The 27,837-nt window shown below is 50.1% G+C and overlaps 1 protein-coding gene across 1 annotated transcript in view; it reads right to left on the bottom strand.

Annotated features, from left to right (window-relative positions):
* ARID1A (AT-rich interaction domain 1A) overlaps nt 1–27,837 on the bottom strand; it is a 579,170-nt gene that overhangs the window by 226,937 nt on the left and 324,396 nt on the right. The window contains exons 9-12 of the mRNA XM_078682637.1: nt 23,568–23,713; nt 23,372–23,484; nt 13,283–13,492; nt 12,937–13,141 (exon numbers count right to left, since the gene is read on the bottom strand). Coding sequence (XP_078538763.1) covers nt 12,937–13,141; nt 13,283–13,492; nt 23,372–23,484; nt 23,568–23,713 — 674 coding nt within the window. The remainder of the gene's footprint in view (nt 1–12,936; nt 13,142–13,282; nt 13,493–23,371; nt 23,485–23,567; nt 23,714–27,837) is intronic.

Consider the following 27,837-nt stretch of genomic DNA (forward strand, 5'->3'; position numbering starts at 1 on the left):
TGACTTGTCTTTCGACTACTTTGTTTTTTCTAGGGTTTTCGCCATCTCAGAGTCTTTGCCAAAGGAACCGACGGACTGTTTGTCCTTGGACGCGCTTGCGGTCATCGAATGTTTAGACGCTGAGGCTCGTTTCGAGGACTTTGTCACTCTTTCATGGGTTGCCTATCTTTTTCGGGGTTGATGGTTCTCTTACCACCTTCTGAGTTTTCTTTTCGACCTCTACGACTGGGACGTACGCGTCCTCTTCGCCTTCAGGCCCTTCGGCGACGTTGTCCTCCTCTTTGCTGGAGAGGCACATGTCTTGAAGCAATGGTGGTGGGCCTTGACCCAGCATGCTGTAATTTGCTCTTCCCTGTCTCTCTCTTATCCTCAAAGTTTTTGGGATGAAAGCCGAGCACGTGTTGCAGTCTTCGTTTCGGGGGTACAGTGGCAGGCAAAGGTTGCAGACCAGATGCTGATCCTTCTATGCATACTTTTGGTGACAATTGTTGCAGAACTTGAATGGTGTCTTGTCCATTACCGCGCAGGGCGCCCCCTGTATGCACATTCTTCGTATGACGTTGAAGTTTTTAGTATTTTACTCTTCGCTGCGCCCCTGCTTCCAGACTCGAAGGCCGGTACGCTGAAGAACTTCTTCTCCTGCTCTGTATACTTCTTTCGTTAATTTTCGTCGATTCTTCTCTCCAATCTTAAGGAGCTCCTTCCGTATCAATCCAGACCTAACGGCGGAAAAAAAGAATCTGAAGATGGCCACCAAAGATGGTAGCATCCAGAGGAAGCACGTCAATGTCACAGAGGGACACCAAATGGTGGTATGTCGACCCCACCAACAACAAAAAAATATCAACAAAAAAAAGAGAAGAAATACTACAATTCCGGACCCAACCACTAGATGGCGGAATAATGCACATCATGTGAACCCAGAAAAGATTCACGCTGCAAAAGTATGGGTAAACATGAACTGCAGACTGCCTTATGAGCACTACAACTACTGCAAAACAACTTGCAAACACTTTTGATGCCAATTCTATGTCAAAAAGATGCACTTTGCATGGATAATGAACTTATTTAATCACAAACTTGATACATTTTAAGATGAGATTAATGCATCTGCACAAGAAACTCTTGCAATAGTTCTGCAAGTTCAGTTGCACTACTGAAAAGGGTGGTGGTCCAAATCTGTGCCCTTCTTGAAATGTAGCTTTCCATTCATCAGCAGACAAGAAAGGTCTACGTCTGGTTCCTTCTTCATACACAGTGGTTCTTTGTCTTATGGGAAGAATGGATCTATACCAAAGCTCTTCTAAAGAGGTACTAACGCACTCACCGACCTGGAGGGGGATCTTAATATCATTTTGTCTCGCTATGTGCCAGTGCACTTCCTGTGAGATAGCGTAGATCCATGAATGGACTCATCTACATGGTCAGGTGCACTCACTGAACAACAGGGTGGGTCTGTGCTTTTAACCCTTCTTGCCATGTGCTAATGCATTCGCTGAAGAGGAGGGTGGACCTATGTCTGGGTCATTCGCGATATGTGGTGGTAAAATTTATGAGGAGGATCGGTGTATTTGCCATTGCTGAAGGGGGAAATATATGTATAGGGCCTTGTTATTACATAACGCTATACTACACTCACTAAAAGGGCACACATGTATATAGCCATGCTATTCTTGATATGTAGGAGTGAACTCCATGAAGGAAACAGTTCTAAGGCAGTATCAGTGCAGTCAATGAAGATAAGGTAGGTGGCATACACTGAGATAGAGTGGACCAATGACTGGGGCTATCACAGCATGTCCAGGTGTACTCACTGAAATGCAGAGTTAGGCCTTGATTATACTGTAGCAGTGTGTAGGAGAGTAGGGTCTGCAATCCTATGATCACCCAGATTTTTGCTTTTTGCTTCACTGGTTTACGACTTTCCCTGGCTGTGGGCCTGCTAATCAGACCCACAGCCTAGCTGTTCTCTCTATTCCAAATTGTACCCAGGTACTGAATTGGCACTGGGCCCTCTCCAAGTCCCTGTACCCAGGGCTGAGGTGCACCCAGAAGTCTCCCAGGGGCTGCAGCATGTATTATGCCACCCCTGGGTTGACTAACTAAACCAGACACAACTGGCTGCTTGACAGCTGGGGCAAGGTGGTGTAATCACCCTTTGCTGTAGATATAGTATTCCTATATCTAAACCTAAAATGGACACCTATATTCCTATCAGTCACTCCTATGGCAGGCCTTAACAATCCTGAAGGCAGAGTGCGTGGAATAAGGTGAAATGGTGCTCTGGCATGAGCTGAGCCCGTTTGCAGCTTGCGGAACCAAGTCCTAATAGCTGTTCCATGATATCGCATACCATATACTCTTAAGTGCATTATAATCCTCGCGGTTATATGCCAACTCTGGTATCGCTTTATCAAAACATGTCGAGTAAGGTGTCATACGAATTGGAATACTAACCCCTCGCCAATTCTGGCGACGGGGTTAGCATTCCACCCTTCTAGAGGGACACGACATGTATGTAACCTGTAACCCCGGTTAAAGTCAGACATAGCCTCAGCTCCACAAGATGGATGCTGCCACCGAGACACAAGTCTGCCCTCCTGCTGCTGGGAGTCCTCCCAGCGCAGGAGGCAAGGACAAAGGGTTTCCTGCCAGGGGCGGTGCCAGCACCGTCCCAGACAGGGTTTTGTGTATTCTAGCTAGGCAGGGCTTTGGAGGAAGGTGACTGCAAGTGGCACCCCGGTGCTCACTGTGCATAGGCCGGCTCGAACCAGTTCCAGGGGCACTCCAGCCCCTGATCTGGGGAAAGCCCGCCAAAGGAGAGGGGTGTAACCACCCCCCTCCTAGTCCCACCCATAGGGCAGGACTTAGTCGCGTGCCAGCCCCCTTTTGCAGGATAAAGGTAGGAGCAGGCCCCCTTCCAAATTAGATCATCTTTGAATCCTGAAACTACTTTCCACGAAAGGAACTCAAGACTTCTTCCTAAGATTTCTCCCTTGTGACTAAGGAGTAGTCACCCTGCAGCAGCAGGCACCAACCAAGCATCGCGGTCTGCTGTAAGTCTCCTCACCGGATCAAGACTGCCCAGCTCGACGAGAACCGGCTTCCCTGGCACCTCTGACCTCTACCTGCATCATCAGCCCAGCTGTGATTCATGGGTGTGACGAGACCTCGAGGGACCGGCCATCTTCCAAGACTGCACGACGCTTGACCAGCACGACTCCCGAGTGACCCTCGACCGAGTGCTTTGGGGTAAGAGAAGCCCCAACCCTGAGCAGCTCCAGCACCGAAGTCCAGCCCCCTTGCATCCACGAGATCTGCGTGGGGCCCTTCTGCTCTTTGCTGCTCACCGCGTTGTCCAGGTCACTTGCCCGTTGGCTAGTGGCCCTCTGACGACGAATTTCGACGACAAACACCGCTGGTCTGGTTGCTCCAGACTGGCCCTTGCTCCCCTCCAACAGAGGAGCACCCTGGACCCTCCTGGTCCACTCCAGACGCCATTTTAAGTCCACCGCGTGGGCTTGCATTTGCCAAGACTTGTTGCCCCAATCCTGGGTCCAGCGACGTCGACAGCAGATATCTTCGTGGGACAGCTCGCACCTCCATCCTGGTCGCCGACAACGCCTCCTGGTCCGAGAGACTGCAGAGCCCAGCAGCGCCCACTCACCTGGTTGAGGTGACTTCGCCCGGTGCCACTCTGGTGCCCACCTAAATCACTGGCTAGTGATTCAGAACTTGGTCCCCTCTGCTTACAGGTCTTCCTCTTCCCGATCCAGGCTTGGATCCCCAAGAACTTCTTCACTGGTCGCCTGCCAGCAACTTCTTTCTTCAGGCTCCTGGTTCATCAACAAAGAAACCCGACGACATTTGAACCCTATGCAGCCGCAGCCCCTGGGCTAGGTAAACCGAGTACTCCGGTGCTCCAGCGTAGACCAACTCTCTAAGTGTCTAGATCCACTTTCGTTTTTGACCTACCTAGCCGGGTTCACCCGAAAACACTAACTTTGCTTTTACTAGCCTCCATAGACTTTTTCCCGCCTTACGCGTGAGAGTTCCCACTCTGCACACGACGTCCTTAGGCCTCCTGCTCGTAATCTAAAGGTTCAGTAGTCCAGTCCTAGCGATTCTAAAGCCTATGAGAATAGTACTTACCTGCTAGTAATTTCGCATTCCACTTGTGTAGTATATGGTTTTTCGTGCCCCTCGGGCATTTGTGTAAATGTGCGACTTAAAGTATTTTCGTAAGAGTTTTGTTGTGTGCTTAGCTCCCTGACTCATAAAGAGTTCAGGGTAGACTTGTTATAAATAAATATCTGTTTATTTTCATAACAACTTGTGTGGTGTCCTTTCACTTGGTGTTCAAGGGGTAAATGTGATGGTAAAACAGCTGGCTTAACACGCCCTCTAGAGTTTAGCCTAAAGACTGCACGTGTCCATGCTACTAGGATAGCTGGTCTATCAGGTTGACTTACAACCAGACATCAATAAGGGTTGTTTGGACTGATACAAAGTATTCACTAGAATAGTGAACATTATATATCAGGCCAACTTCTCACATTGGTGAGCAGCGGTTGGGATTTGAGCTTGCTGTTGTTTTACCACACATATCCTAAGAATATCATTTGAAAGATCACATAAGTACTAAGGTACATATAACTTAGCTTAGAATACTCTGAGTTCTACTGAACCAGCTGTTGTAGCTCCTAGGGCCTAGCACACCCTAAACTACAACTCTAGCAAGGGATCAGTAGGTAAACATATAGTGTAGGTAAGTGCACCACTTACACCTCACTAAAAAAGCATGTCTACCCATGGAGAGTCTTCAGAGACCCCCCTTGTGGCCATTGACCCTCCACAGGTCAAGTCAAGATATGCAGCTCTCAGTTTCCAGGAAATGAGACAAGTGTGTACCTCCAGGAAACTGAAACAGGGGTCTAACCCCACCATTCCCTTTCTGATAGGTCTCTTAGAGACATATGATGCGAGAAAAGTTTCTCAGTTAGATGGGAATATGCCAGCCCTAGAGGGTACCATTGGAGATCCAGACCTCCTTGAAACTGAAAATGCAGTTGAGGAGGAGGAAGAAGAGGAACTCTCTGGGGATGAGGCAGACAACAGGTCTGAGTTAGTCAGCAGACTTACTAGGGCCAACTTAGACCTACTTAGGGAAGGATCTGGGGGACCCCCAGTACTGACCCTAGTAAGGCCTAACCTTGGAGTTAGAAGGGATAGATCTCATTCTAGGGACTCCAATAGATCTCTGCACTCTAATGCCTCTTCTCAGAGGAGAAGAATTTCTCCCCAGAGGAGATTTACTTCCCCTCAGAGAAGAGAGCATGAAGCTAGGATGAAACAGGCTAATCTAAGGATTGAAAGGGAAGAACTTGCCCTGGCCAAAGAAAAGCTTGCCTTTGCTAGAGAGCAGCTGATGAGTGGGATAGTTCCCACTGGTGGCAGCAATCTCCCTAGAGATAAGGAAAGGAGTTTAGATACTAAACACCTGACTAAGATAGTGCCCCCCTTTAAGCAAGGGGATGACATCCAAAAGTGGATGGCTGCTTTGGAGAGGGCCTGCACTGTCCAGTGCATCCCCCAAAGTCAGTGGGCAGCTATATTGTGGCTCTCCTTTGAAGGCAAAGGTAGAGATAAGCTCCTCACTACAAGAGTTGAGGATGCTAACAACTACCAAGTCCTGAACAACACACTGGTTGATGGGTTTGGCTTAACCACTGAACAGTACAGGTTGCTGTTCAGAGACACCCAGAAAACTCAGTCTCAGGATTGGAATGACTTTGTTGATTGTGCCACTAAGGCTTTGGAAGGCTGGTTGCTGGGTAGCAAGGTTACTGATTACACAGGGTTGTATAATCTGATCATGAGGGAACAGATTTTAAATAATTGTCAGAACCAGTTGTTGCATCAGCACCTTGTTGATTCAGATCTGACCTCTCCCCAAGAATTGGGAAAGAAGGCAGACAGATGGGTCAGAACAAGGGTCAAGCAGAACGAGACTCAGAACCAGGGTGGTCAGAAGAAAGCAGACCAAAAGGGTAGTAACAAGAGTGAACAAAATGACCAGAAGTCTTCAACAGGTCCCCAACAAACCAAAGAGGGTGGGGGTCAGGCTTCACAGCAGAAAAAGAAGACTCAAGAAGGCCAGTCAAAAAGGTGGTGCCAGTACTGTAAAAGTAAGTCTCACTGGTTTAGTGAGTGCACCAAAAGAGGAGGGCAACCTCCTACCACTACAGCCCCTAAGGCAACTGCACCCCCTAGTACAGTCAGTAGTGGTAGTGCACCTCCCAAGGGAATAGTTGGGTTAACCTTGGGAACTGAGGGGTCTGACAACTTAGTTGGCACACTCACTCAGGCTGTCCTTGTCTGTACAGGGGATATGGATATGTCCCCTGATGTCAGTCCCAATACTTTGGGCAAATACAGGCAGACACCTTTAATAAATGGCAAAATGGCTCAGGCCTATAGGGACACTTGTGCCAGTGTCACCATGGTGACACCTAACTTTGTGGACCCTGGACAGATCATGCCAGGTACAGATTTCCTGGTGACCAATGCCAGCAACGTCACTACCAGTCATAGTATGGCGATTGTTGCTTTCTCCTGGGGAGGGGTAAGTGGCCAAAAGAAAGTTGTGGTTAGTTCAGACCTCCCAGTGGATTGTTTGTTGGGCAATGATTTGGAGTCATCACTATGGTCAGAAGTGGAGCAGAGGGCTCACATGGAAATGTTAGGCTTGCCAGCACATGTGCTTGCTGTGACTAGGTCACAGGCCAGAAGATGCCCCACTGAACAGGTGCTGGATCCTGGAACAATGGACCAGACACCTTCCAAGAAGAAGAGCAGTAGGGTTAAGGCATTGCCTTCCCTCTTGCCCCAGGTTGAGGATCAAGTCTCTGAGGAGGCTGACCTGAAAGAGCTGAGGGAAACTGAGCCTAAAGAGCTTGAACTTGATCAAGTTGAGTTTCTGGGCTCCGGGGGACCCTCCAGAGAAGACCTGGGGAAGGCACAGTTAGACTGCCCTTCCCTTGAACCCCTCAGACAGCAGGCTGCTGCTGAGGCTGCAGGGAACGCCACAGGTACCCACAAGGTATACTGGGAAGATGGACTCCTGTACTCTGAGTCAAGAGACCCCAAGCCTGGTGCAACCAGGAGGCTGGTCATCCCCTTGTCTCAGAGGGGTTTCCTTCTCACCTTGGCCCATGAGATTCCCCTTGCAGGTCACTTAGGCCAAACAAAGACTTGGGACAGACTTGTCTCACACTTTCACTGGCCTCACATGAATGAGAATACCAAGGAGTTTTGTCGCTCCTGTGTCACTTGCCAAGCCAGTGGTAAGTCAGGTGGCACAACAAAGGCCCCCCTCATACCACTACCTGTGGTGGGGGTTCCCTTTGAAAGAGTGGGGATTGACATTGTTGGTCCAATGGAACCCCAGACAGCATCAGGGCACAAGTTTATACTGGTGGTGGTGGACCATGCCACCAGGTATCCTGAAGCTATTCCACTTAGGACCACTACAGCACCTGTAGTGGCAAGGGCCCTAGTTGGAGTGTTCTCCAGAGTGGGCTTCCCTAAGGAGGTTGTTTGTGACAGAGGTGCAAACTTCATGTCAGGATATCTGACTGCAATGTGGAAGGAATGTGGTGTCAACTACAAGTTCACCACACCCTATCATCCACAGTGCAATGGGCTTGTTGAAAGATTCAACAGGACCCTCAAAGGGATGATTCATGGACTACCTGAAAAGCTCAGGCGTAGATGGGATGTCCTGATACCCTGACTCTTGTTTGCTTACAGAGAGGTCCCACAGAAGGGGGTTGGCTACAGCCCTTTTGAACTTCTGTATGGGCATCCTGTAAGAGGACCCCTGTGTTTGGTGAAGGAAGGATGGGAGAGACCTCTCAAAAAGCCTGCAACCAACATAGTGGACTATGTACTTGGTCTCCGCTCCAGGATGGCTGAATACATGGAGAAGGCATCTAAAAACCTTGAGGCCAGCCAAGAACTCCAAAAAGCTTGGCATGACCAGAAGGCTGTCCTGACTGTGTACAAGCCTGGACATAAGGTGTGGGTGCTGGAGCCAGTGGCCCCAGCAGCACTCAAAGACAAATGGTCTGGGCCCCACACCATCGTTGAGCAAAAGGGAGAGGTCACCTACCTGGTGGACCTTGGAACTCCCAGGAGCCCCCTCAGGGTGCTCCATGTGAACAGGCTCAAGGCATATGTCGACAGGAAGGACATGAGCTTGCTCATGGCCACAGATGAGGGACAGGAGGAAGAGAGTGACCCTCTCCCAGACCTGCTCACTCAGAATCCTGATGATGGATCAGTAGATGGTGTTGTCTTTTGTGGCAGCCTCTCTGAACATCAGCAACAGGATTGTAGACAAGTTCTGCAATCCTTTAGACATATGTTCTCTCTGACCCCCAGTCAAACTGATTGGTGTACCCATGAAGTTGACACTGGAGACAGTCTGCCTGTCAAGAGTAAAATCTACAGACAGCCTGATCATGTCAGAGACTGCATCAAGACAGAAGTGCAGAAAATGTTGGAGCTGGGAGTCATTGAGCCCTCAGATAGCCCTTGGGTTAGCCCAATAGTTCTAGTGCCAAAGCCTCACACCCAGGGTGGTAAGAAAGAGATGAGGTTTTGCGTAGACTACAGAGGACTCAATGCAGCCACTAAGACTGATGCCCACCCAATACCAAGAGCAGATGAACTTATAGATAGATTGGCTTCTGCCAACTACTTAAGTACATTTGACCTGACAGCTGGGTATTGGCAAATCAGGTTAGCTGAGGAGGCCAAGCCCAAGACAGCATTTTCTACCCCTGGTGGGCATTATCAATTTGTGGTAATGCCCTTTGGTTTGAAAAATGCACCTGCCACCTTCCAAAGGCTGGTGAATCAAGTTCTAACTGGGTTGGATGACTTCTGTGCAGCATATCTTGATGATATAGCTGTCTTTAGTTCCACCTGGGAGGATCACCTGGTCCACCTGAGGAAAGTGTTAGAGGCACTGCAAAAGGCAGGTCTCACTATCAAGGCCACCAAGTGCCAGATAGGGCAGACACAGGTTGTATACCTGGGCCACCTTGTAGGTAGAGGCCAGGTTCAACCCTTGGAGAGCAAGATACAGGCCATCAAGGACTGGGCTCCTCCAACCACCCAGACTCAGGTTCGAGCTTTCTTGGGCCTGACTGGTTACTATAGGAAATTTGTCAAGAATTATGGGTCCATTGTGACTCCACTTAATGACCTGACAAGTAAAAAGATGCCAAAGAAAGTTCAGTGGACAGCAAGCTGTCAGAAAGCATTTAATGACCTAAAGCAGGCCATGTGCACAGCACCTATCCTAAAGAGTCCAGACTACTCCAAGACCTTCATTGTCCAAACAGATGCTTCTGAGTTGGGTGTGGGAGCTGTTCTATCTCAGCTGAATTTTGATGGTAACGACCAGCCCATTGCTTTTATTAGCAGAAGGCTGACCCCCAGAGAGAAAAATTGGTCAGCTATTGAGAGGGAGGCCTTTGCTGTGGGCCCTGAAAAAGTTGAGGTCATACTTGTTTGGCACTCACTTTAAGATTCAGACCGACCATAAGCCCCTCTTATGGCTAAATCAGATGAAGGGTGAAAACCCCAAACTACTTAGGTGGTCCATTTCCCTACAGGGGATGGATTTTACAGTGGAGCATAGACCTGGTACTGATCGTGGCAATGCTGATGGGCTCTCCAGGTATTTCCACTTAGAGCAAGAAGACTCACCTGGTCAAGGTTAGCTTATTGTCCCAAAGTTTGGGGGGGGGGGGGTCATGTAGGAGAGTAGGGTCTGCAATCCTATGATCACCCAGATTTTTGCTTTTTGCTTCACTGGTTTATGACTTTCCCTGGCTGTGGGCCTGCTAATCAGACCCACAGCCTAGCTGTTCTCTCTATTCCAAATTGTACCCAGGTACTGAATTGGCACTGGGCCCTCTCCAAGTCCCTGTACCCAGGGCTGAGGTGCACCCAGAAGTCTCCCAGGGGCTGCAGCATGTATTATGCCACCCCTGGGTTGACTAACTAAACCAGACACAACTGGCTGCTTGACAGCTGGGGCAAGGTGGTGTAATCACCCTTTGCTGTAGATATAGTATTCCTATATCTAAACCTAAAATGGACACCTATATTCCTATCAGTCACTCCTATGGCAGGCCTTAACAATCCTGAAGGCAGAGTGCGTGGAATAAGGTGAAATGGTATGGCATGAGCTGAGCCCGTTTGCAGCTTGCGGAACCAAGTCCTAATAGCTGTTCCATGATAACGCATACCATATACTTTTAAGTGCATTATAATCCTCGCGGTTATATGCCAACTCTGGTATCGCTTTATCAAAACATGTCGAATAAGGTGTCATACGAATTGGAATACTAACCCCTCGCCAATTCTGGCGACGGGGTTAGCATTCCACCCTTCTAGAGGGACACGACATGTATGTAACCTGTAACCCCGGTTAAAGTCAGACATAGCCTCAGCTCCACAAGATGGATGCTGCCACCGAGACACAAGTCTGCCCTCCTGCTGCTGGGAGTCCTCCCAGCGCAGGAGGCAAGGACAAAGGGTTTCCTGCCAGGGGCGGTGCCAGCACCGTCCCAGACAGGGTTTTGTGTATTCTAGCTAGGCAGGGCTTTGGAGGAAGGTGACTGCAAGTGGCACCCCGGTGCTCACTGTGCATAGGCCGGCTTGAACCAGTTCCAGGGGCACTCCAGCCCCTGAGCTGGGGAAAGCCCGCCAAAGGAGAGGGGTGTAACCACCCCCCTCCTAGTCCCACCCATAGGGCAGGACTTAGTCGCGTGCCAGCCCCCTTTTGCAGGATAAAGGTAGGAGCAGGCCCCCTTCCAAATTAGATCATCTTTGAATCCTGAAACTACTTTCCACGAAAGGAACTCAAGACTTCTTCCTAAGATTTCTCCCTTGTGACTAAGGAGTAGTCACCCTGCAGCAGCAGGCACCAACCAAGCATCGCGGTCTGCTGTAAGTCTCCTCACCGGATCAAGACTGCCCAGCTCGACGAGAACCGGCTTCCCTGGCACCTCTGACCTTTACCTGCATCATCAGCCCAGCTGTGATTCGTGGGTGTGACGAGACCTCGAGGGACCGGCCATCTTCCAAGACTGCACGACGCTTGACCAGCACGACTCCCGAGTGACCCTCGACCGAGTGCTTTGGGGTAAGAGAAGCCCCAACCCTGAGCAGCTCCAGCACCGAAGTCCAGCCCCCTTGCATCCACGAGATCTGCGTGGGGCCCTTCTGCTCTTTGCTGCTCACCGCGTTGTCCAGGTCACTTGCCCGTTGGCTAGTGGCCCTCTGACGACGAATTTCGACGACAAACACCGCTGGTCTGGTTGCTCCAGACTGGCCCTTGCTCCCCTCCAACAGAGGAGCACCCTGGACCCTCCTGGTCCACTCCAGACGCCATTTTAAGTCCACCGCGTGGGCTTGCATTTGCCAAGACTTGTTGCCCCAATCCTGGGTCCAGCGACGTCGACAGCAGATATCTTCGTGGGACAGCTCGCACCTCCGTCCTGGTCGCCGACAACGCCTCCTGGTCCGAGAGACTGCAGAGCCCAGCAGCGTCCACTCACCTGGTTGAGGTGACTTCGCCCGGTGCCACTCTGGTGCCCACCTAAATCACTGGCTAGTGATTCAGAACTTGGTCCCCTCTGCTTACAGGTCTTCCTCTTCCCGATCCAGGCTTGGATCCCCAAGAACTTCTTCACTGGTCGCCTGCCAGCAACTTCTTTCTTCAGGCTCCTGGTTCATCAACGAAGAAACCCGACAACATTTGAACCCTATGCAGCCGCAGCCCCTGGGCTAGGTAAACCGAGTACTCCGGTGCTCCAGCGTAGACCAACTCTCTAAGTGTCTAGATCCACTTTCGTTTTTGACCTACCTAGTCGGGTTCGCCCGAAAACACTAACTTTGCTTTTACTAGCCTCCATAGACTTTTTCCCGCCTTACGCGTGAGAGTTCCGACTCTGCACACGACGTCCCTAGGCCTCCTGCTCGTGATCTAAAGGTTCAGTAGTCCAGTCCTAGCGATTCTAAAGCCTATGAGAATAGTACTTACCTGCTAGTAATTTCGCATTCCACTTGTGTAGTATATGGTTTTTCGTGCCCCTCGGGCATTTGTGTAAATTGTGTGACTTAAAGTATTTTCGTAAGAGTTTTGTTGTGTGCTTAGCTCCCTGACTCATAAAGAGTTCAGGGTAGACTTGTTATAAATAAATATCTGTTTATTTTCATAACAACTTGTGTGGTGTCCTTTCACTTGGTGTTCAAGGGGTAAATGTGATGGTAAAACAGCTGGCTTAACACGCCCTCTAGAGTTTAGCCTAAAGACTGCACGTGTCCATGCTACTAGGATAGCTGGTCTATCAGGTTGACTTACAACCAGACATCAATAAGGGTTGTTTGGACTGATACAAAGTGTTCACTAGAATAGTGAACATTATATATCAGGCCAACTTCTCACACAGCGCACCCATGGAAGAGTGTTCATTGAAGGGGAGGGTGGCTATAGTTTTTGGCACATCTTGATATGCAGACGTGCACTCACTGAAGGCTAGGTCTATACCTGGGTCCTTGCTGGTTTTAGGGAAGAGTGGAACTCTTGGCAATTCTTTCTAGATCTGTAGGACTCATCAGCACAGGGACAGATGGGACTAGACTAAACAAAAAGAAGAGGCATTTTCCTAGCATTTCCCTCTTCGCATTCCTCAGCAGAGAAGAGGGTATGGCTATCACAGTCTCAGAACAGTTTAAAAACTCACAGGAAAATTGAGGCAGACTTCTGACACCATTCCTAGCACAGCATGGCACATATCAAATGAATGTGCCTACATTTGGCAGTTTTATTAACTTAAATGAGCACACACTCACCAGGAGAGGGAGGCTGGATTTTTGCAGCCTTCTTAGCGTCTGCAGCTGCAAAGATATCAGGTGGTGGATCTTCACCCCTCTCTATTTTGCACTCAAAGGCATAAAGACACTGAATGTACTGCTTCTTCAGTGAGCTGGCTGCACTGCTCGAGGTACCCACATTTAAGTTTGTGGACAGCTCCCGCCATTTTTTGTTCTTGTTGACCTGAGAAGAAAATGAAAACAAATTAGACCCAACAAATCCCTACCTGCTAAAGCACTAAATACCCACTGGGCATGGAACCTCTCAACGTTCACAACTAGTATAAATACAACTGCAAATGTATAAATAGCAACACACACTCACCTGAGTCAATCCTCCAATTTCCTTTACCGACACATAGAGCCTGAAGAGGTCGAGAGGCTTGCGCCCCACTGCAGGAAGGTTGTTCATTCCCATGGCTTTCTCTTCAGTGAAGGACAGGTAACGATCCACCCACATTTTCCTGTCGGGCTCCATTCCAAGTTCATACAGCTTAGTGATTTTCTCATTGGTAGTCGTGGAGGAGTTGGATTTCTGAAACAATTTTAGCAAGCATTAACTCCAAATGGCTATCAGTGTTTTATGCCTTGTGTCCCGAAACAAGTGTAGGAAGCTGGCTCTCTATATACTATACCAAAGTAAGGTATAGTGTGCACAGAGTCCAGTGGAACCCCAAAGGCTTAAAGAGGGAAAAGTAGAAAATAGCTTACTCTCCATTTGTGTTAGTGAGGGCGAGCATTAAGGTTTTATCATAGTGTAGTGTTAAGCATTTATGTACAGACTCAGGCAAGAGATGTCACACGCTCAAAGGCTGAAATCAAACCAATTTGTTTGTATAAAAATATTTAGTTGTATTTTATTTTCTATAACCAAGCCAAGCTTGGTACAGGTAAGTGTAAGTCATTTGTTTATAAAAACAGTTTGAGTTACTTTTCAGATTACTTTTTAGGATTACTTTTTAAGTTACTTTTTCTAGTCAGTGTGATATGCCTAGATATCACACTGGAACATTTCCAAGATAATAGGTAAGTAAATCAGTTTTTTTTCTATGTGCAGTTTCTCAATGTTTCATACAAACCAACTCCACCCACAAAACAATTTTCACAAGAAACCAGTCAATGCAATCCTCTGGGAGAAAACAATGTTATAGACTTAACAGTAAGTACTTAGGTTTGTGGGTTGGTTTTCTGGGGTGAAAACCAGGGTTCCCCAGTGGTCTAGGATGCGCTCTCAAGTCACCCTCAGAAGCACGAGGGCGGCCGGGTGCAGAGTGCTGATGCCCAATTTTATCCAATGAGGGATAGGGGGACTCCGGTTGGTGGCTTCTCACGAGCAGGCCACCAGATTGTGGAAGCAAAGCTCCTGGTATTAGCCTCAGGGCAAAGGGGGATCTGATTTAGCAAACAAGGTGCACCCACAATGGTGCAGGGGTGACCGGGTGAAGTTTTGGCGTCGGGTGCCCTGTTGTTTTCAATGGGGATTCTCCGGTAGCAACAAACACTGAAGGGTCAGGGACAAAGAACTTCTGGAGGCGACCACCAGTTGGATAGGTAAGTTGGGATGTCTTGGGATGCCATGACACAGTCTGTTGCGCCAATCAAGGTCGTTGGGTGAAGGGGTGTATTTTTGTTACCAGCTCTGGTCAGAGGGATCCTCCTGAAAGGGGCTGAAGGCATCGGAGACTCGAGGTAGGTCAGGGATCTCCAGGTCCCAAGTGACAATCGCCGGGGAGACCACCTTGTGGTGTTGGACCACTCGAACTCCGGCCGTGAGCGTCGGATGCAGACTCGCGGATTTGACCAGAGCCAGAGTCTGTGGGTGAGCAAAACCAGTGCTAACGGGGGACAAAGCCTGGTTTGGAAAGGCAGGGCAGGTCCTCCGGGTTCTTGGGGGCTGCTGGTCCAGGACACACTGGGATTTTGCTGTATCAGTTCGACGTCGGGACAGGCCGGCAGGGCTTGGGACAAGTCAGTTGGTGTCCTCCTCATCTTCTTTAGCATGGCTGTTCAGTCCTTCTTCTTCTTTCTTCTAACTATACTAAACTATGGGGCGTTACAGGGATGTACGGGTGGGACCAATGGGTCCTTGCCTTGGGGTGAGTACACCCACTATTATGCCACCCTCCAGTAGAAGGGGGCATAAACCTTACTCTGGTTGTCTGGGTCCCCCTATCTTCAAGATGGTGGGGACTGCGAATTGTGCTTCACCTGAGGGGTGGAGTTGGCAAAGGTGGGCACAGCTCTCCTCTTAACTTGTTTTTCTCACCGTTTCTCCCGCCCAAAGTGTGTGGCAGAACCAGTGGAGGCCAGTTGCTGGGAGCAGCGAATGGCTGGGGTAGCTCACAAAAGTGACAGGCCTTTGAAGATTCCCCTTTGTGGACCCAGCCCATCCTGGGGGAGGAAGCTTGGTACCTCGTTCCAGGATGTGCTTTGTTTCAGGACCCTAAGAACGGCAGGCTCTCGACCCAGGGTTCCAGAAAAAGGTCAGGTGTTGGCAGCTGGCGAGCCATCACTCAGCCAGGACACTAGAGTTAGGTCGTTTTTCAAGTGGAATCTCTAAGGATGCACATTGGAAGCACCTTCAGTGGTGCTAGGGCGGCTGGGTGCAGGGTGCTGAGGCACAATGCTATCCAATGGGGGGGTAGGGGACCTAAGGTTGGTGGATGAGCAGGCCACAAGGGTATGGGAGAAAAGCTCCTGGATTTAGGCTCAAGGCAAAGGGGGAACCGAGTTAGCACTCAAAGTACACCTGTAGCGGCGCAGGGGCGGCTGGGTGCAGGGTGCTGGTTTGGCGTCTGGTGCCCTGTTAATTTCAGTGCGGATTCTCCGGTTGCAACAAAGACTTTAGGCTTGGGGACGTAGATCTTTTTGAGGTGACCACAGGTTGAAGAGGTACGTTGGGATGCTTTGGGATGCTGGGACACCGTCGGTTGGATCACCCAAGACCATGGGACGTCAGGTGCAGGGGTTTCTTTAGGCGTCAGGTTTTCTTACCAGCTGCGGTCGCGGTCGGTGGATCCTCCGGAAAGGGGCTGCAGGCTTCGCTTGGAGATTCGAGGCAGGTCAGAGATCACCAGATCTCAGGTCAGGATCGCGGGGAGGCCACCTTGTGGTGTAGGGCCACTTAAACTCAGGCCGAGTGGGGAAGCTCACAAAGGCGGCAAACCTTTGAAGATTCCCCTTCGTGAACCCTGCCCATCCTGGGGGAGGAGGGTTGGCACCTCATCCCAGGATGTGCATTGTTTCAGGCCACCAAAGAGCAGAAGGTTTCCGACCCAGAGATCCAGAAACATGTCTGGTGGTGGCAGCTGAAAGCAGCCACTCGGACTGGACACTAGTGGTAATGAATATGCTACTTACCAGTATGCATCTGTTCTTGGCATGTAGGGCTGCTGACATTCATATCTATAGCATAGATCGCCGCCTAGTGTTGGGTCCGGATGATTGCACATTGTTGTCCTGGAAGAGTCTTCGAAGTATCACGAGATAGGTGGCTACTCCCCTGGACTACAGTGCGCATGGGCATCGACTCCATCCCCAGATTGTTTTTAGCCATTGTGGCGAAGATGGGAGTGTAACAGTGTGAGCGATGACCATGCTAAGAATAAGTGTAAATTCTGCAGCCGCTACAGGCGCCGGGGAGGAGGGCGGGCGATATGAATGTCAGCAGCCCTACATGCCAAGAACAGATGCATACTGGTAAGTAGCATATTCAGTTCGAGGCATGTGGGCTGCTGAATTCATATCTATAGCATAGAATAAATAGCAGTCCCTCCATTAACGGCGGCCGCCTGTGCCAGCTGCAGATGTCTGAAAAAGTGTCTTTAGAACAGCCTGCCCTACAGCTGCTTGCTGCTTGGAGTGCACATCTACACAGTAGTGTTTAGTAAATGTGTGTGGGGTAGACCATGTGGCTGCTCTACAAATGTCTTCCAAAGGGATATTACCAAGGAAAGCCATGGAGGCCCCCAACTTGCGGGTGGAGTGGGCTCTAGGGGGGACCGTTAAAGTGCGCTTAGCCTTGTGATAGCAAATCTGAATACACTTAACGATCCACCTGGCTATCCCTGCCTTGGAAATGGGGTTGCCTTTGTGCTGGGCTGAAAAGGCAACAAAGAGTTGTTGTGTCTTCCTAAAATCCGTTGTCCTATTGATGTAGTACATCAAAGCTCGTTTGACATCAAGAGTGTGGAGCATTCTTTCTGCCACTGTCTCTGGGTTTTGAAAGAACGCGGGCAGCTCAATGGTCTGATTGACATGGAACTGCTAAACCACTTTAGGAAGAAATTTAGGGTTAGTGCGCAGCACCACCCTGTTGGAGTGAATCTGTATGAATGGCTCTTGTACAGTGAGCGCCTGCAGCTCACTAACACGTCGCAGAGACGTAATGGCAATGAGAAACGCCACTTTCCATGTTAAGAACTGAATCTCACAGGAATGCAGAGGCTCAAAAGGTGGGCCCATCAACCTTGTGAGGACCACATTGAGGTTCCATACAGGAGCTGGAGGGGTCCTGGAAGGGATGACCCGTTTAAGTCCTTCTAGGAAGGCTTTGATGGCAGGCACTCTGAAAACGGAGAGATGCTGCCTGTTTTGGAGATAAGCCGCTATGGCGGATAAGTGTATCCAAATGGAAGCATATGCTAGATTGCATTTGTAAAGATGTAACAAATAACAGATGATGTTGGGAATGGATGCATCTAGCGGGTTGATGTTGTGTTCAGTACAGTAAATGACAAACCGCTTCCATTTTGCTGCATAGCAGGCCCTGGTGGTGGGCTTTCTAGCCTCCCGTATGATATCCATGCATTCAGGAGGCAAGTCAAGGTAGCCAAACTCTAAGACTTCAGGAGCCAGATCGCCAGGTTGAGCTGTTGCGGGTCTGGATGCTGAATGTCGCCACGGCTCTGCGTCAAAAGCCTGGGTGTGAGGTGCAGCCTTTGATGCAGTACCACGGAGAGTTCTAGAAACGTGGTGTACCATGGTTGGCGTGCCCACGTTGGAGCAACCAGGATGAGTGTCATCGAGTGATGCTTTAGCTTTCGTGCCACCAGCGGTATGAGAGGTGCTGGGGGAAAAGCGTACGCAAATCTGCCTGACCAGTTCATCCATATCGCATTGCCCTGCGACTGTGGGTGAGGGAACTTGGCGGGAAAGCTTTGGCATTTTGCGTTTTCCCTTGTGGCAAACAGGTCTATCTCTGGATGACCCCACTGCTGAAAGTACGGGCGGAGTACTGATGGATGTATCTCCCACTCGTGCATCTGGTGGCTGTACCTGCTGAGCAGATCCGCCATCTGATTGTCCTTGCCCGGGAGGTGTTCCGCCATGAGGAAGATGTGCCTCTGAATGGCCCACTTCCACATGCTCTGAGCCAGATGAGACAACTGCGGAGAGTGCGTACCTCCCTGCTTTTGAATGTAGTACATGACCGTCATGTTGTCCGTCCGGATCAACACGACTTTGTTGCACAGATGTACTTTGAATGCCTTCAATGCCATGAAGATTGCCATCAGTTCCAGGTAGTTGATGTGAATCTTTTTCTGCTGCGTTGTCCATAGTCCCTGCACTGTGTAGTGGAGCACACGAGCTCCCCATCCCTGGAGAGATGCGTCTGTCGTCAGGATAATCTGTGGCACAGGCTCTTGGAACGGTCGGCCCTTGCAAAGGTTGTGTGGAGTCCACCAATGCAGAGAGCTGTATGCCCGACCGGTCACCAACACTAGGTCGTTCAACTGTCCCTGAGCCTGAGTCCACTGATGAGCCAAGCATTCTTGGAGCGGACGCATATGTAGTCTTGCGTGCGGGACTATGAAGATGCAGGAGGCCATCATGCCTATCAACTGCATGAACACTTTTGCTGGAAGCGAGTGTTGCGGTTTGAACTTCTGGATCAGCAACTGAATGCTGTTGATCCTCACAGAAGTTGGCTGAGCCGTGGCTGCCAGAGTATCGATTGTCACACCCAGATATTGCCGCACACGGGCCGGTTGAAGGTGCGACTTGGGATAATTTAGTGAGAATCCCAGATCGTGAAGGAGGTGAATGGTGTGGGACATGTTGGCGGCGCACTGCTGGGCCGACTTTGCTTGGACAAGCCAGTCGTCCAGATAAGGGTAAACGTGAACGTTCTGCCTCCTGAGGTGCGCAGCTACTGTCGCCAGACATTTTGTGAACACCCTGGGCGCTGTGGTCACCCCGAAGGGCAGGACCTTGAACTGATAATGCCGACCCTGAATAGTGAACCTGAGGTATTTCCTGTGTGATGGATGCAGTGGAATGTGGAAATAGGCATCCTTGAGATCCAAGGTTGCGAGGAAGTCTCCCCGATTGAACAACGGGAGAACCTGCTGCAGTGTGAGCATATGAAAGTGTTCTGATAGAATGTACTGATTCAGGGGTCTGAGGTCCAGTATGGGTCTGAGGGATCCGTCCTTTTTTGGGATTAAGAAGTACAGGGAGTAAACCCCCGTGCCTTCTTCCTCCAAAGGCACGAGCTCGATTGCCCCTTTTTGCAGCATGACTAGTACCTCCTGCTGCAATAAGTGCAAATGCTCTGTGGACATAGGACGGTGTTTTGGTGGCATGTTGGGCGGAGTGGCTGTTAACTCCAGACAATAACCGAACTGGATAAGTTTTCTGACCCACCTGTCCATGGTGATGGATTTCCAGACGGGCAGGAACTGCTGGAGTCTCCCCCCGACAGGTGAAGTATGGTCGGGGGGCAGTGACAAGGCGTCACTGTTTACTGGTGGCGGAGGAGCGGGAGTTGTTGTTTCCACGACCTCTGCCCTTGGTGCTGTTGCCCCGATAGCCGCCTCTACTCTGCTTGGTGTAAGAGGACTGCGTCCCACTTTTATTGTATTGCGTTTGCTGGGACATCTGGCCTCTGGAAACACCTCTATTGCTTGAGCGACGAAAAGTACTTCCCTGAAACTGCTGGGACTGGAGAGCCCTCATGGATTTTGCAGTTTCGGTATCCTTCTTTATCTTTTCCAAGGTGGTTTCCACCTCTGGACCAAATAACCTGTCCGGGTTTACCGGCTGATTGAGGATGGTAGTTTGTATCTCCGGCTTGAAACCAGAGATTCTGAGCCAGGCCTGACGTCTCAACATGACACTGGTGTTAATGGCTCTGGCCGCGGTGTCCGCCACCTCCAGTGCACACTTAATGGAAGCGTTGAAGATAAGCTTCCCTTCCTGAATAAGCATCTCAGCTGCCTCTTTATACTGATCTGGAAGATGTTGCAACAGGGTCTCTAGTGTGTCATAGTGCGCCCTGTCATATCTGACTAGCAGCGCCTGAGTGTTAGAGATACGCCAGATATTGGCCGCTTGAGCCGCCACTCTCTTCCCTGATGCCTCCAGCACTTTAGATTCCTTGTCGGGGGGAGGAGCATCACCAGTGGTTTGTGAGTTCGCCCTCTTCCGGGCATAAGAGACGACCAGAGAGTCCAATGGCAACTGGCCTCTGATGTAGGTGGGGTCGCCAGGCGCCGGCCTATATTTTTGTTCAATCCTTGGGTTGACCACCCTGGCCATTGTGGGTTCCTTAAAAATGTCTGCAGCATGTTTGAGAACCCCCTTCAGCATGGGGAGAGTCTTGACAGTCTTTTCTGCAGTGGAAAAGGTATCAAAAAGGAAGTCCACTTGGATAGGGTCAGTGTGGAGGTCCACGTCGTGGTTTTTAGCCGCCCTCTCAATTAGAGCATTAAATGCAGCTGAATCCTCGGTAGGAGAGGTCTTGACAGCGTATACTTGAGGGTCCTGGGCAGTTTGCTGACCCCCTGGGTCACCTGCAACTGTCCATGAGTCGTGGTGATCCTCAGGATCAGTGTTGGCAGGAAAGCCATACTCCTCGTCATCACCATCCCCACCCTCCACATCCGAATAAGTGGGTGAGGGTGTAGCCACTCGTGGAGTCCGTGTAGCAAGAGGCTCCACCAGAACAGGGGATTCCGCAGCTTCTTGCGCTTCAAAGGAATCGTGTAGGACTCCAAAGGCTGGGTTGCCGTGATCTTCCTCTTGTAGAGGGTGAGTTTCCCGGTGTCGGCGTCGATATAGTGTTCCGACTGCTCCTCCACCGAGGTTTGTCGAGGTTTCAAGCTCCCAAGCGGCTGCGAAGGCTTCTGCGCCGTGGACACTGGTACGGGCGCTTCGGTGACCGACCGTGGAGCGAAGGCCTTTGGTGCTACCTTTGGCGGCAACTTAAACAGGAGTGGCGCCGAAGACTTTGGCGTCGTGGCAGCTGGCTTCGCGGCGGAAGCATCCGTCGGTGCGGAGGCGGAAGCCTTGTTCCTGATGCGTTGAAGAGAATCCGACACCTGCTTCGTAAAGCAAGCGGACGGTTTCGTCGATCCGACAGACGTCTTCTGTCCACCAGCGAGGGCAGACTCAAGCGTCAATGCCTTATGTTTATCCGGTACCGGATCAGCCTGTTTCAGCGAGCTGTGTCCCCCTGCCGGTCCGACGGCCTTGTGCGTCGACGGCTTCGTGCTGGCGGCCTTGACTACAGGGTGCGGGGCCCCAGTCTTCGGTTCGACGCCCTCAGCCGATTTTGGGTCGACGGCCTTGACCGACTTTGGTTCGGCGCCCTTGGTCGACTTCCCCGGGTCGACAGCCTTCTTCGGCTGCCCCGACGTGTCCGAAGACGAGGAGGCGGCCGGAGGGACAGACGTCTTCAGTTTCGATGGCGTCTCAATTACTTTCGCTTTCGTCGACACCGAAGGTTTCGGTTTCGTTTTGACCAACGTCGGCTCCGCAGAAGTGTCCGGAGCCGGGCCCATAGGCGAGGCCGTGGATCTGGGTGGAAGGTCCTGGGTAAGGCCGCGTGGCGATCCCTCGACCTGAGCCGTGGTAATTGTTCGATCGGGGCCTAGCTCTTCAAACGAGCTATCTTCCGTGGCCCCATAGGCCTCATTGTCATCTCCTACCTCGTCGACGACTTCTGCTGCCTCGAACACCTCGACGTCTGCGTCGTATCCGTAGTCGATCTCCTCCGGTGGAGGGGAAACTTGCAGATTAACCTCTTGCTCGTCTGCTTCTTCTCTGTCAAAGATGTCCACCGGTGCTGGGGCCGACTGCCGGGCCTCCTGGCACGCCACGCGCCGAAGTCGAATCGTATTCTTCGATCGAAACCTGGAACAAGCCATACAGTTGGCTTCATCGTGGTCCGGCGACAGGCACTCGTTGCACACAGTGTGGACGTCGATGTGCGAGTACTTAGATCCGCACACGGGACATTTCTTGAATGGACTCCGTTCCATGATGTCGTCGTAAGTCTTGCTGCGTCGACTGGGCCCCGAGTACCGAAGAGCCACGCGACTCCTCTGGACGTCCGACTCGGGAACTGAGCCGGAGCAGAGTTGAGACCGAACGCAAACAATACCAACGTATATACATCCGAACCCAAAGGCGGAAAAAAACAATCTGGGGATGGAGTCGATGCCCATGCGCACTGTAGTCCAGGGGAGGAGCCACCTATCTCGTGATACTTCGAAGACTCTTCCAGGACAACAATGTGCAATCATCCGGACCCAACACTAGGCGGCGATCTATGCTATAGATATGAATTCAGCAGCCCACATGCCTCGAACGTTAGTTTTTAGGGAGCATCTCTAAGATGCCCTCTGTGTGCATTTTTCATTAAATCCCGCACTGGCATCAGTGTGGGTTTAATGTGCTGAGAAGTTTGATACCAAACTTCCCAGTGTTCAGCAAATTATGGTGCTGTGGTGTTCATAATTACAAACTCCCATACAAATATATTCTTTATGGCATTACTGCACTTACAATGTCTAAGAATTGCCTTAGACTCAGGGGTACCGGGCTCATCCACCTGGACCCTCACCACTGGTATAGTGCACCCAGCTAGAGGGGTGGCTTACCTATGCGAGGGCAGAGGATTGTAGGTATGGCACACCGGGATGTGTGCCATGTCGACTCTTCACTTTGATCTGCACAACACGCAGCCTGCAATGGCTGTGTGTGTAAAGGTACAGGGCTTATAACGGTGGCACAATAAGTGCTGCAGCCCTTAGAGGCCTTCCCTGGTCACAGTACCTATGGTACCTTTTACAAGAGAATTACATGTGGCCAGAGATTTGCCAATTGTTTTTTGCAACAGTACAGTTTAGGGAAAGAACATAGGCCCTTGGTACATGGTTGGCAGGAACCATGCACCAAGGACATGCTCTTTTCATAGTTGCAAGGCTCACATGAACACTGACCCACCAAAGCAGATAGATATCCATTGCACCTGAACGCCTCCCCATGTGTAGTGGCTGACTGACACATCTGCGTCAGATGCTTTCAATATCACTCACACCAAACATAGCATGCATGTCCTCTGCATTAGACTTTTTTTATCTGTACACACACACACACACACACACACACACAGGGAAGTCTGTACCTTAGACTTAGGCTCGGATTTAGGAGTGCCATCAGCCTTGTTGTTCATTTTTGGTGCTGGTGTCATTTTGACGTCGGGCCCAAGGCCCATCAACTCAGGGCTGCCAGCCATCCCTGAAGAAGAAGGAACGTATTTTAGAGAAGTAGGACCTGAGACTGCCGCAAGACATTTTAAGCAATGCATAGGTGTTGCTTACCTGCCACATTGTTAACCATGTTGCCCCCAATAGAATAGGGTGGGCCCTGCTGATTCATCATCCCCGCCATACTGTTCATCCCTTGTCCATAGGGAGGTCCAGTCCCCATCATCCCCCCTTGGTTCATGTTTGGATAACCAGGTGACCTGGAAATGTAGGAGGTAAATAGCAGGTATGCTTACAGTTGGCTGTTGTGTCCAAAAGAGGGTCAGCACGTTACTTCAACATATATGAAGAGATAACTTAAATTGCAGTGTTTCACCTTAGAAGCCACAAAATTAATAAAAAAAAATAAGCATGTAAGCTTCATATCATTTAGAACTAATCCAACTGTGGTGAATGCTACTTTCACAAGCATGTAATTTTAATAACTTTCATGCAGCCAACAAAGCTGTTACTTAACTGTAACGCTGGTTTCACAGCAGGTTTTGCATAAGTCTGTCTGTAACTGGACAAATCTACAGTAGTCTTCGAAAGGTTTGGAAAAACAAATACCCAGATGCAATGGCATTTCTAAAAGACATTTGACAACAGGAAGTCACTGCTACCAGTCTTTGACCTATAGTCAATCGTACTTCTCTTTGAAGAATGTTCTTTTTTTACTCCGATTGATAGCTACTATGCCAGTAATAATTTATTAACCCATATTAATATAATTTCAATACTTGTTTATTCAACATAATCTTTAATCTGGTTATGTACTCCGGAAGACTTTTCCAAGTTTCCAGTTACTTTCAACAATCCAACCTTGAGGACCAAAATTATGAATGCACACAGCTTTTATGAGGAAGCTTTAAAACTTTGACCTGATTTAATTGAAGTGTTGAAAGTCAATAAGGACATAACAACAAGCCCATTTTCTAAGAATTAACTCTATTACTGACACTATCAAGTTGTAAATTTGCCTTTAATGTGCAATTCAGACCAAGTAGCAGTCACAGTGGGCCCTATGAAACTGCATTTCTACAAAACATCATCTTAGGTTAGTATCCTTAGATCTGATATCACAAAAAGTTACCTACCTTGGGTAACAATATTTCTTCTGGATACAATAGCTGCTGCAGACTCCTTGCCATCTCAAGCCCATATCCTCTGGGCTCTAAGCTGGATTTGGAATTTTTCACAACAGCAATAGTTCTCCATGTCTGCCATATGGCACCAAATGACTCCAAAGGCAGCACCCTCCCCCGACTGTGACAGCCAGTCATATATGGCAAATTGGGCACTCATTTCTAGGTTTTCGGCGCCCCACTGAGCAAGTGGAGAGGATTCGAAAGAGCATTTACGACAATGAAAATGCAACAGAAACACATTTGCATACATTAGGATCTTATTATCCCAAGTACTCATTTATCAGGTGAAGTGAGTATTCACCGGAAAGAATGCACAAGTTACTACTTGTGTAACGATATATCTGTAAGAGACATTAGTTAGTGATAGATTCCTTACCTTAGAATATTCCCAGGCGTCAGTCTGGATCCGGAAAGTTTTCGCAAGCAGTACCTCTGCGTGTCAGTAGGTGGAGGCGTGCAGCTCCGCGTCCGTCGTTGGCGTCGTATGCGCCGAGATGACATCACGGAGACTACTTAGTCGCCACCCATGCACGCTGAAGTCAGTTCTTTCTTTTTCCGGGCCTGTAAGTGCAGATCTGGTTAGAGCACGTACCTAAGTCACTTTTTGACTATCGTTTTGAGACTTTTGTCTCCTGTAATTTTGAATCTACTCTGGTGCACGTAGGGATGCCTGGTTTTAAGTCTTGCGGAGCCTGACGTCGCAATATGCGGACCCCTACAAAGTCTGTCTCTACTGCCTAGAGAACGACCACAAATCTTGGTCCTGTTTGGACTGTCAGGCCATGGTCCCGAAGGCCTTGAGGGAGCGGCACTGGAAGCTGCTTGAGGTCCGGCACTCGTCCCAGCGCCGTTCACGGTCCAGGAACCGCTCCAGAGAACGCTCGCAGGACCACCATCATCGCTCCTAGGAGACAAAAAGAAGTTAAAGAAGCGTTGTCGCTCTCCGACGTCCTCCGTCGGTCCCCGGATGCGGACGAGGGGGACAGGGGTTCTGCCCCTGCTGCTCCTTCGGAGCCCGGGGCCTACCCACCTTATCCGGGTCCGTCGGCGACTCCCGCACAGGTTCAAGAATTTCTTGCTATCATGGACCGCCTGTTTAGACCTCGGGCCTCGCGGTCCCGCGTCAGGATCCTGTCGGCGATGCAGTGCAGCCTGTAGTGTTGTAAAGTCACACTGGCATGCAGACATGCCATGTAGTTTTTCTGAAATCCTGAAATCCACAATGCACGGGGACAGACTCTACCCCAAGTTGCATTCTTCCCCAAGGTATGTGTAGGAGTGAAAAGTAACATATGTGTACCGTCATCTGTGCAAGTATACAAATACATACAATATGTTCATAGGTCTTATGCACTGCTCACCTCCCAGGTTGTGGGTGGCACACATATAAATCTGCAGCAATCGCCTGCACATGCGAATCAGGACAACACAAGTGTCTCCTGAGAAAGGGCTCACTGTAGTATTGGGCTCCTGTTGATGAGGTGGATAGCTGGTACAAGGGGCCTTAGCTGCCACCAGTCACTGTGCATATAAGAAAAGGGTCCAGAAAGGTGGATTAAGACCTCTTGCCCGGACGAAATTGCCACTAAACTAAACAGGAAATGAAACATGTCTGTCCACCATTAATTGGTCTGCAAGCATGCAGTTTGTTTTCACTTTGAATAGGCCCATGAGTTGTGAATAAAGTTGGCACCTAGCGCTTGGGCCTATCTCAATTTTCATGGTGTTGGTTGATGTTTGTGGTATACACGAAACACATTCTTTTCACTTTTTTCTGGACACTTATTTTTTTTCAAGCGAGATAGCTACCTATGATGAGAAACGTGGGCACAAATGGTGAGAACCAACAATCAAGCTCCTATGGTGTAGCGCACGGGAGGCACTATCTCGTGTTTTCACAAATGTTTATATCTTATACACCTGTTTCAGTGGAGTGTATGTGTTATGGACATAGTGACTTATAATTTGACGTTTTTTAAAAATTTAAATAAGTCGAGCTTGAACAAGTTGAGACAATACCTGTCACTGTTGGACCCGGTCCTTTGGGCAGGTTCACCCCGTGACTTTTTGCTTTTTCCTAGCCTGTTTTTGGAACCTGGATTGGTGATTTTAGGCCTCTGCGCACTTTTTCACTGTGGTACAGTGTAAAGTGCGTGTGCTCTCTGTGTATGGATGGTGAGTGACCTGCCCTCCATTAGGAATGAATGGGGAATATGTATGCCCATGGTAGATTCCTGATGCATGGGGAGTGCAGGGTCGAGTTTGATATGTGTGAACTCGTGAGAACGAATGCTGCAGAATGGTATATGCGGCATGGCTGTGTCTAGTCTAGAAGCGCCACTTTTAGAAGTTGGCATAATTGTGTAGTGAGTCTGCTGGCACGTGATTGGCTGATGTGCCTGGGCCTGCTGGTGGATGGACTGTCTGTTTTGAGTAGGACGGGGTCTGCAGGGCCCTGGAGGAGGGGGGTCTGAGTCAGCCATAGATGAAAGGCCCCCATCTGCTGTCACGGATGGGAGGGAAGAGCTCTGGTGGTACCAGGCGGTGCCTGTCAGCCCACCCTGCTGCCTCTCCCTCCGGATGGCCCACTGTCACCTCTGACCTGAGGCTGACAGGAGAGGGAAACCAGATACACCCAGGGCTTAGGGCTCGCTTACACAAAGACTTCAAAAGACTTCAAAGCCTTTTCTGTGTATAAGAAGGGGCTGTGTTCCCTTCCAATTTGTTCTTGTCTTGTTCTGTTGCTGACGGGAATCTACCCGGGGCGGGCGCTGCCCAGCCCCTGGAGGCTGATGGACTGCTGGGGGACTTTTCCTGACTGTCCCCTTGCCTGCTGCATTGCTTGGAAGACTTTGCTGGTCAATAGCGCTTAGGAGCGCTTTGCCTATTTTTCTAGCGCTTTGGAGCGCTTTATTGCCCCAAGCGCTGGAGAGCGCTTTATTTGTCTTCACGGCGCTACTTGGCCCCAAGCGCTTAATAGCGCTTCAACTTTTATGGGGGCTGGTTGTATCGAGGGTGCCACCCCTCGGATCGTGGTTCCCCGCCTGCCTGCCTAAAGAGGAGGGCCGCTGCGGGCAGTGGTCGGCTGGCCAGCCAATCTCAGCGCGGCCGGCCGGAAGTCCCGCCCCCCCCCCCCCCCCCCCCCCCCCGCAGTCGGCGGGGAGAGGACGAAGAAGGCGCGGGAGATGGCGGCGGTG

The sequence above is a fragment of the Lissotriton helveticus genome, chromosome 3_1, assembly GCF_964261635.1.
Source record: "Lissotriton helveticus chromosome 3_1, aLisHel1.1, whole genome shotgun sequence".
Classification (NCBI taxonomy): Eukaryota; Metazoa; Chordata; class Amphibia; order Caudata; family Salamandridae; genus Lissotriton; species Lissotriton helveticus.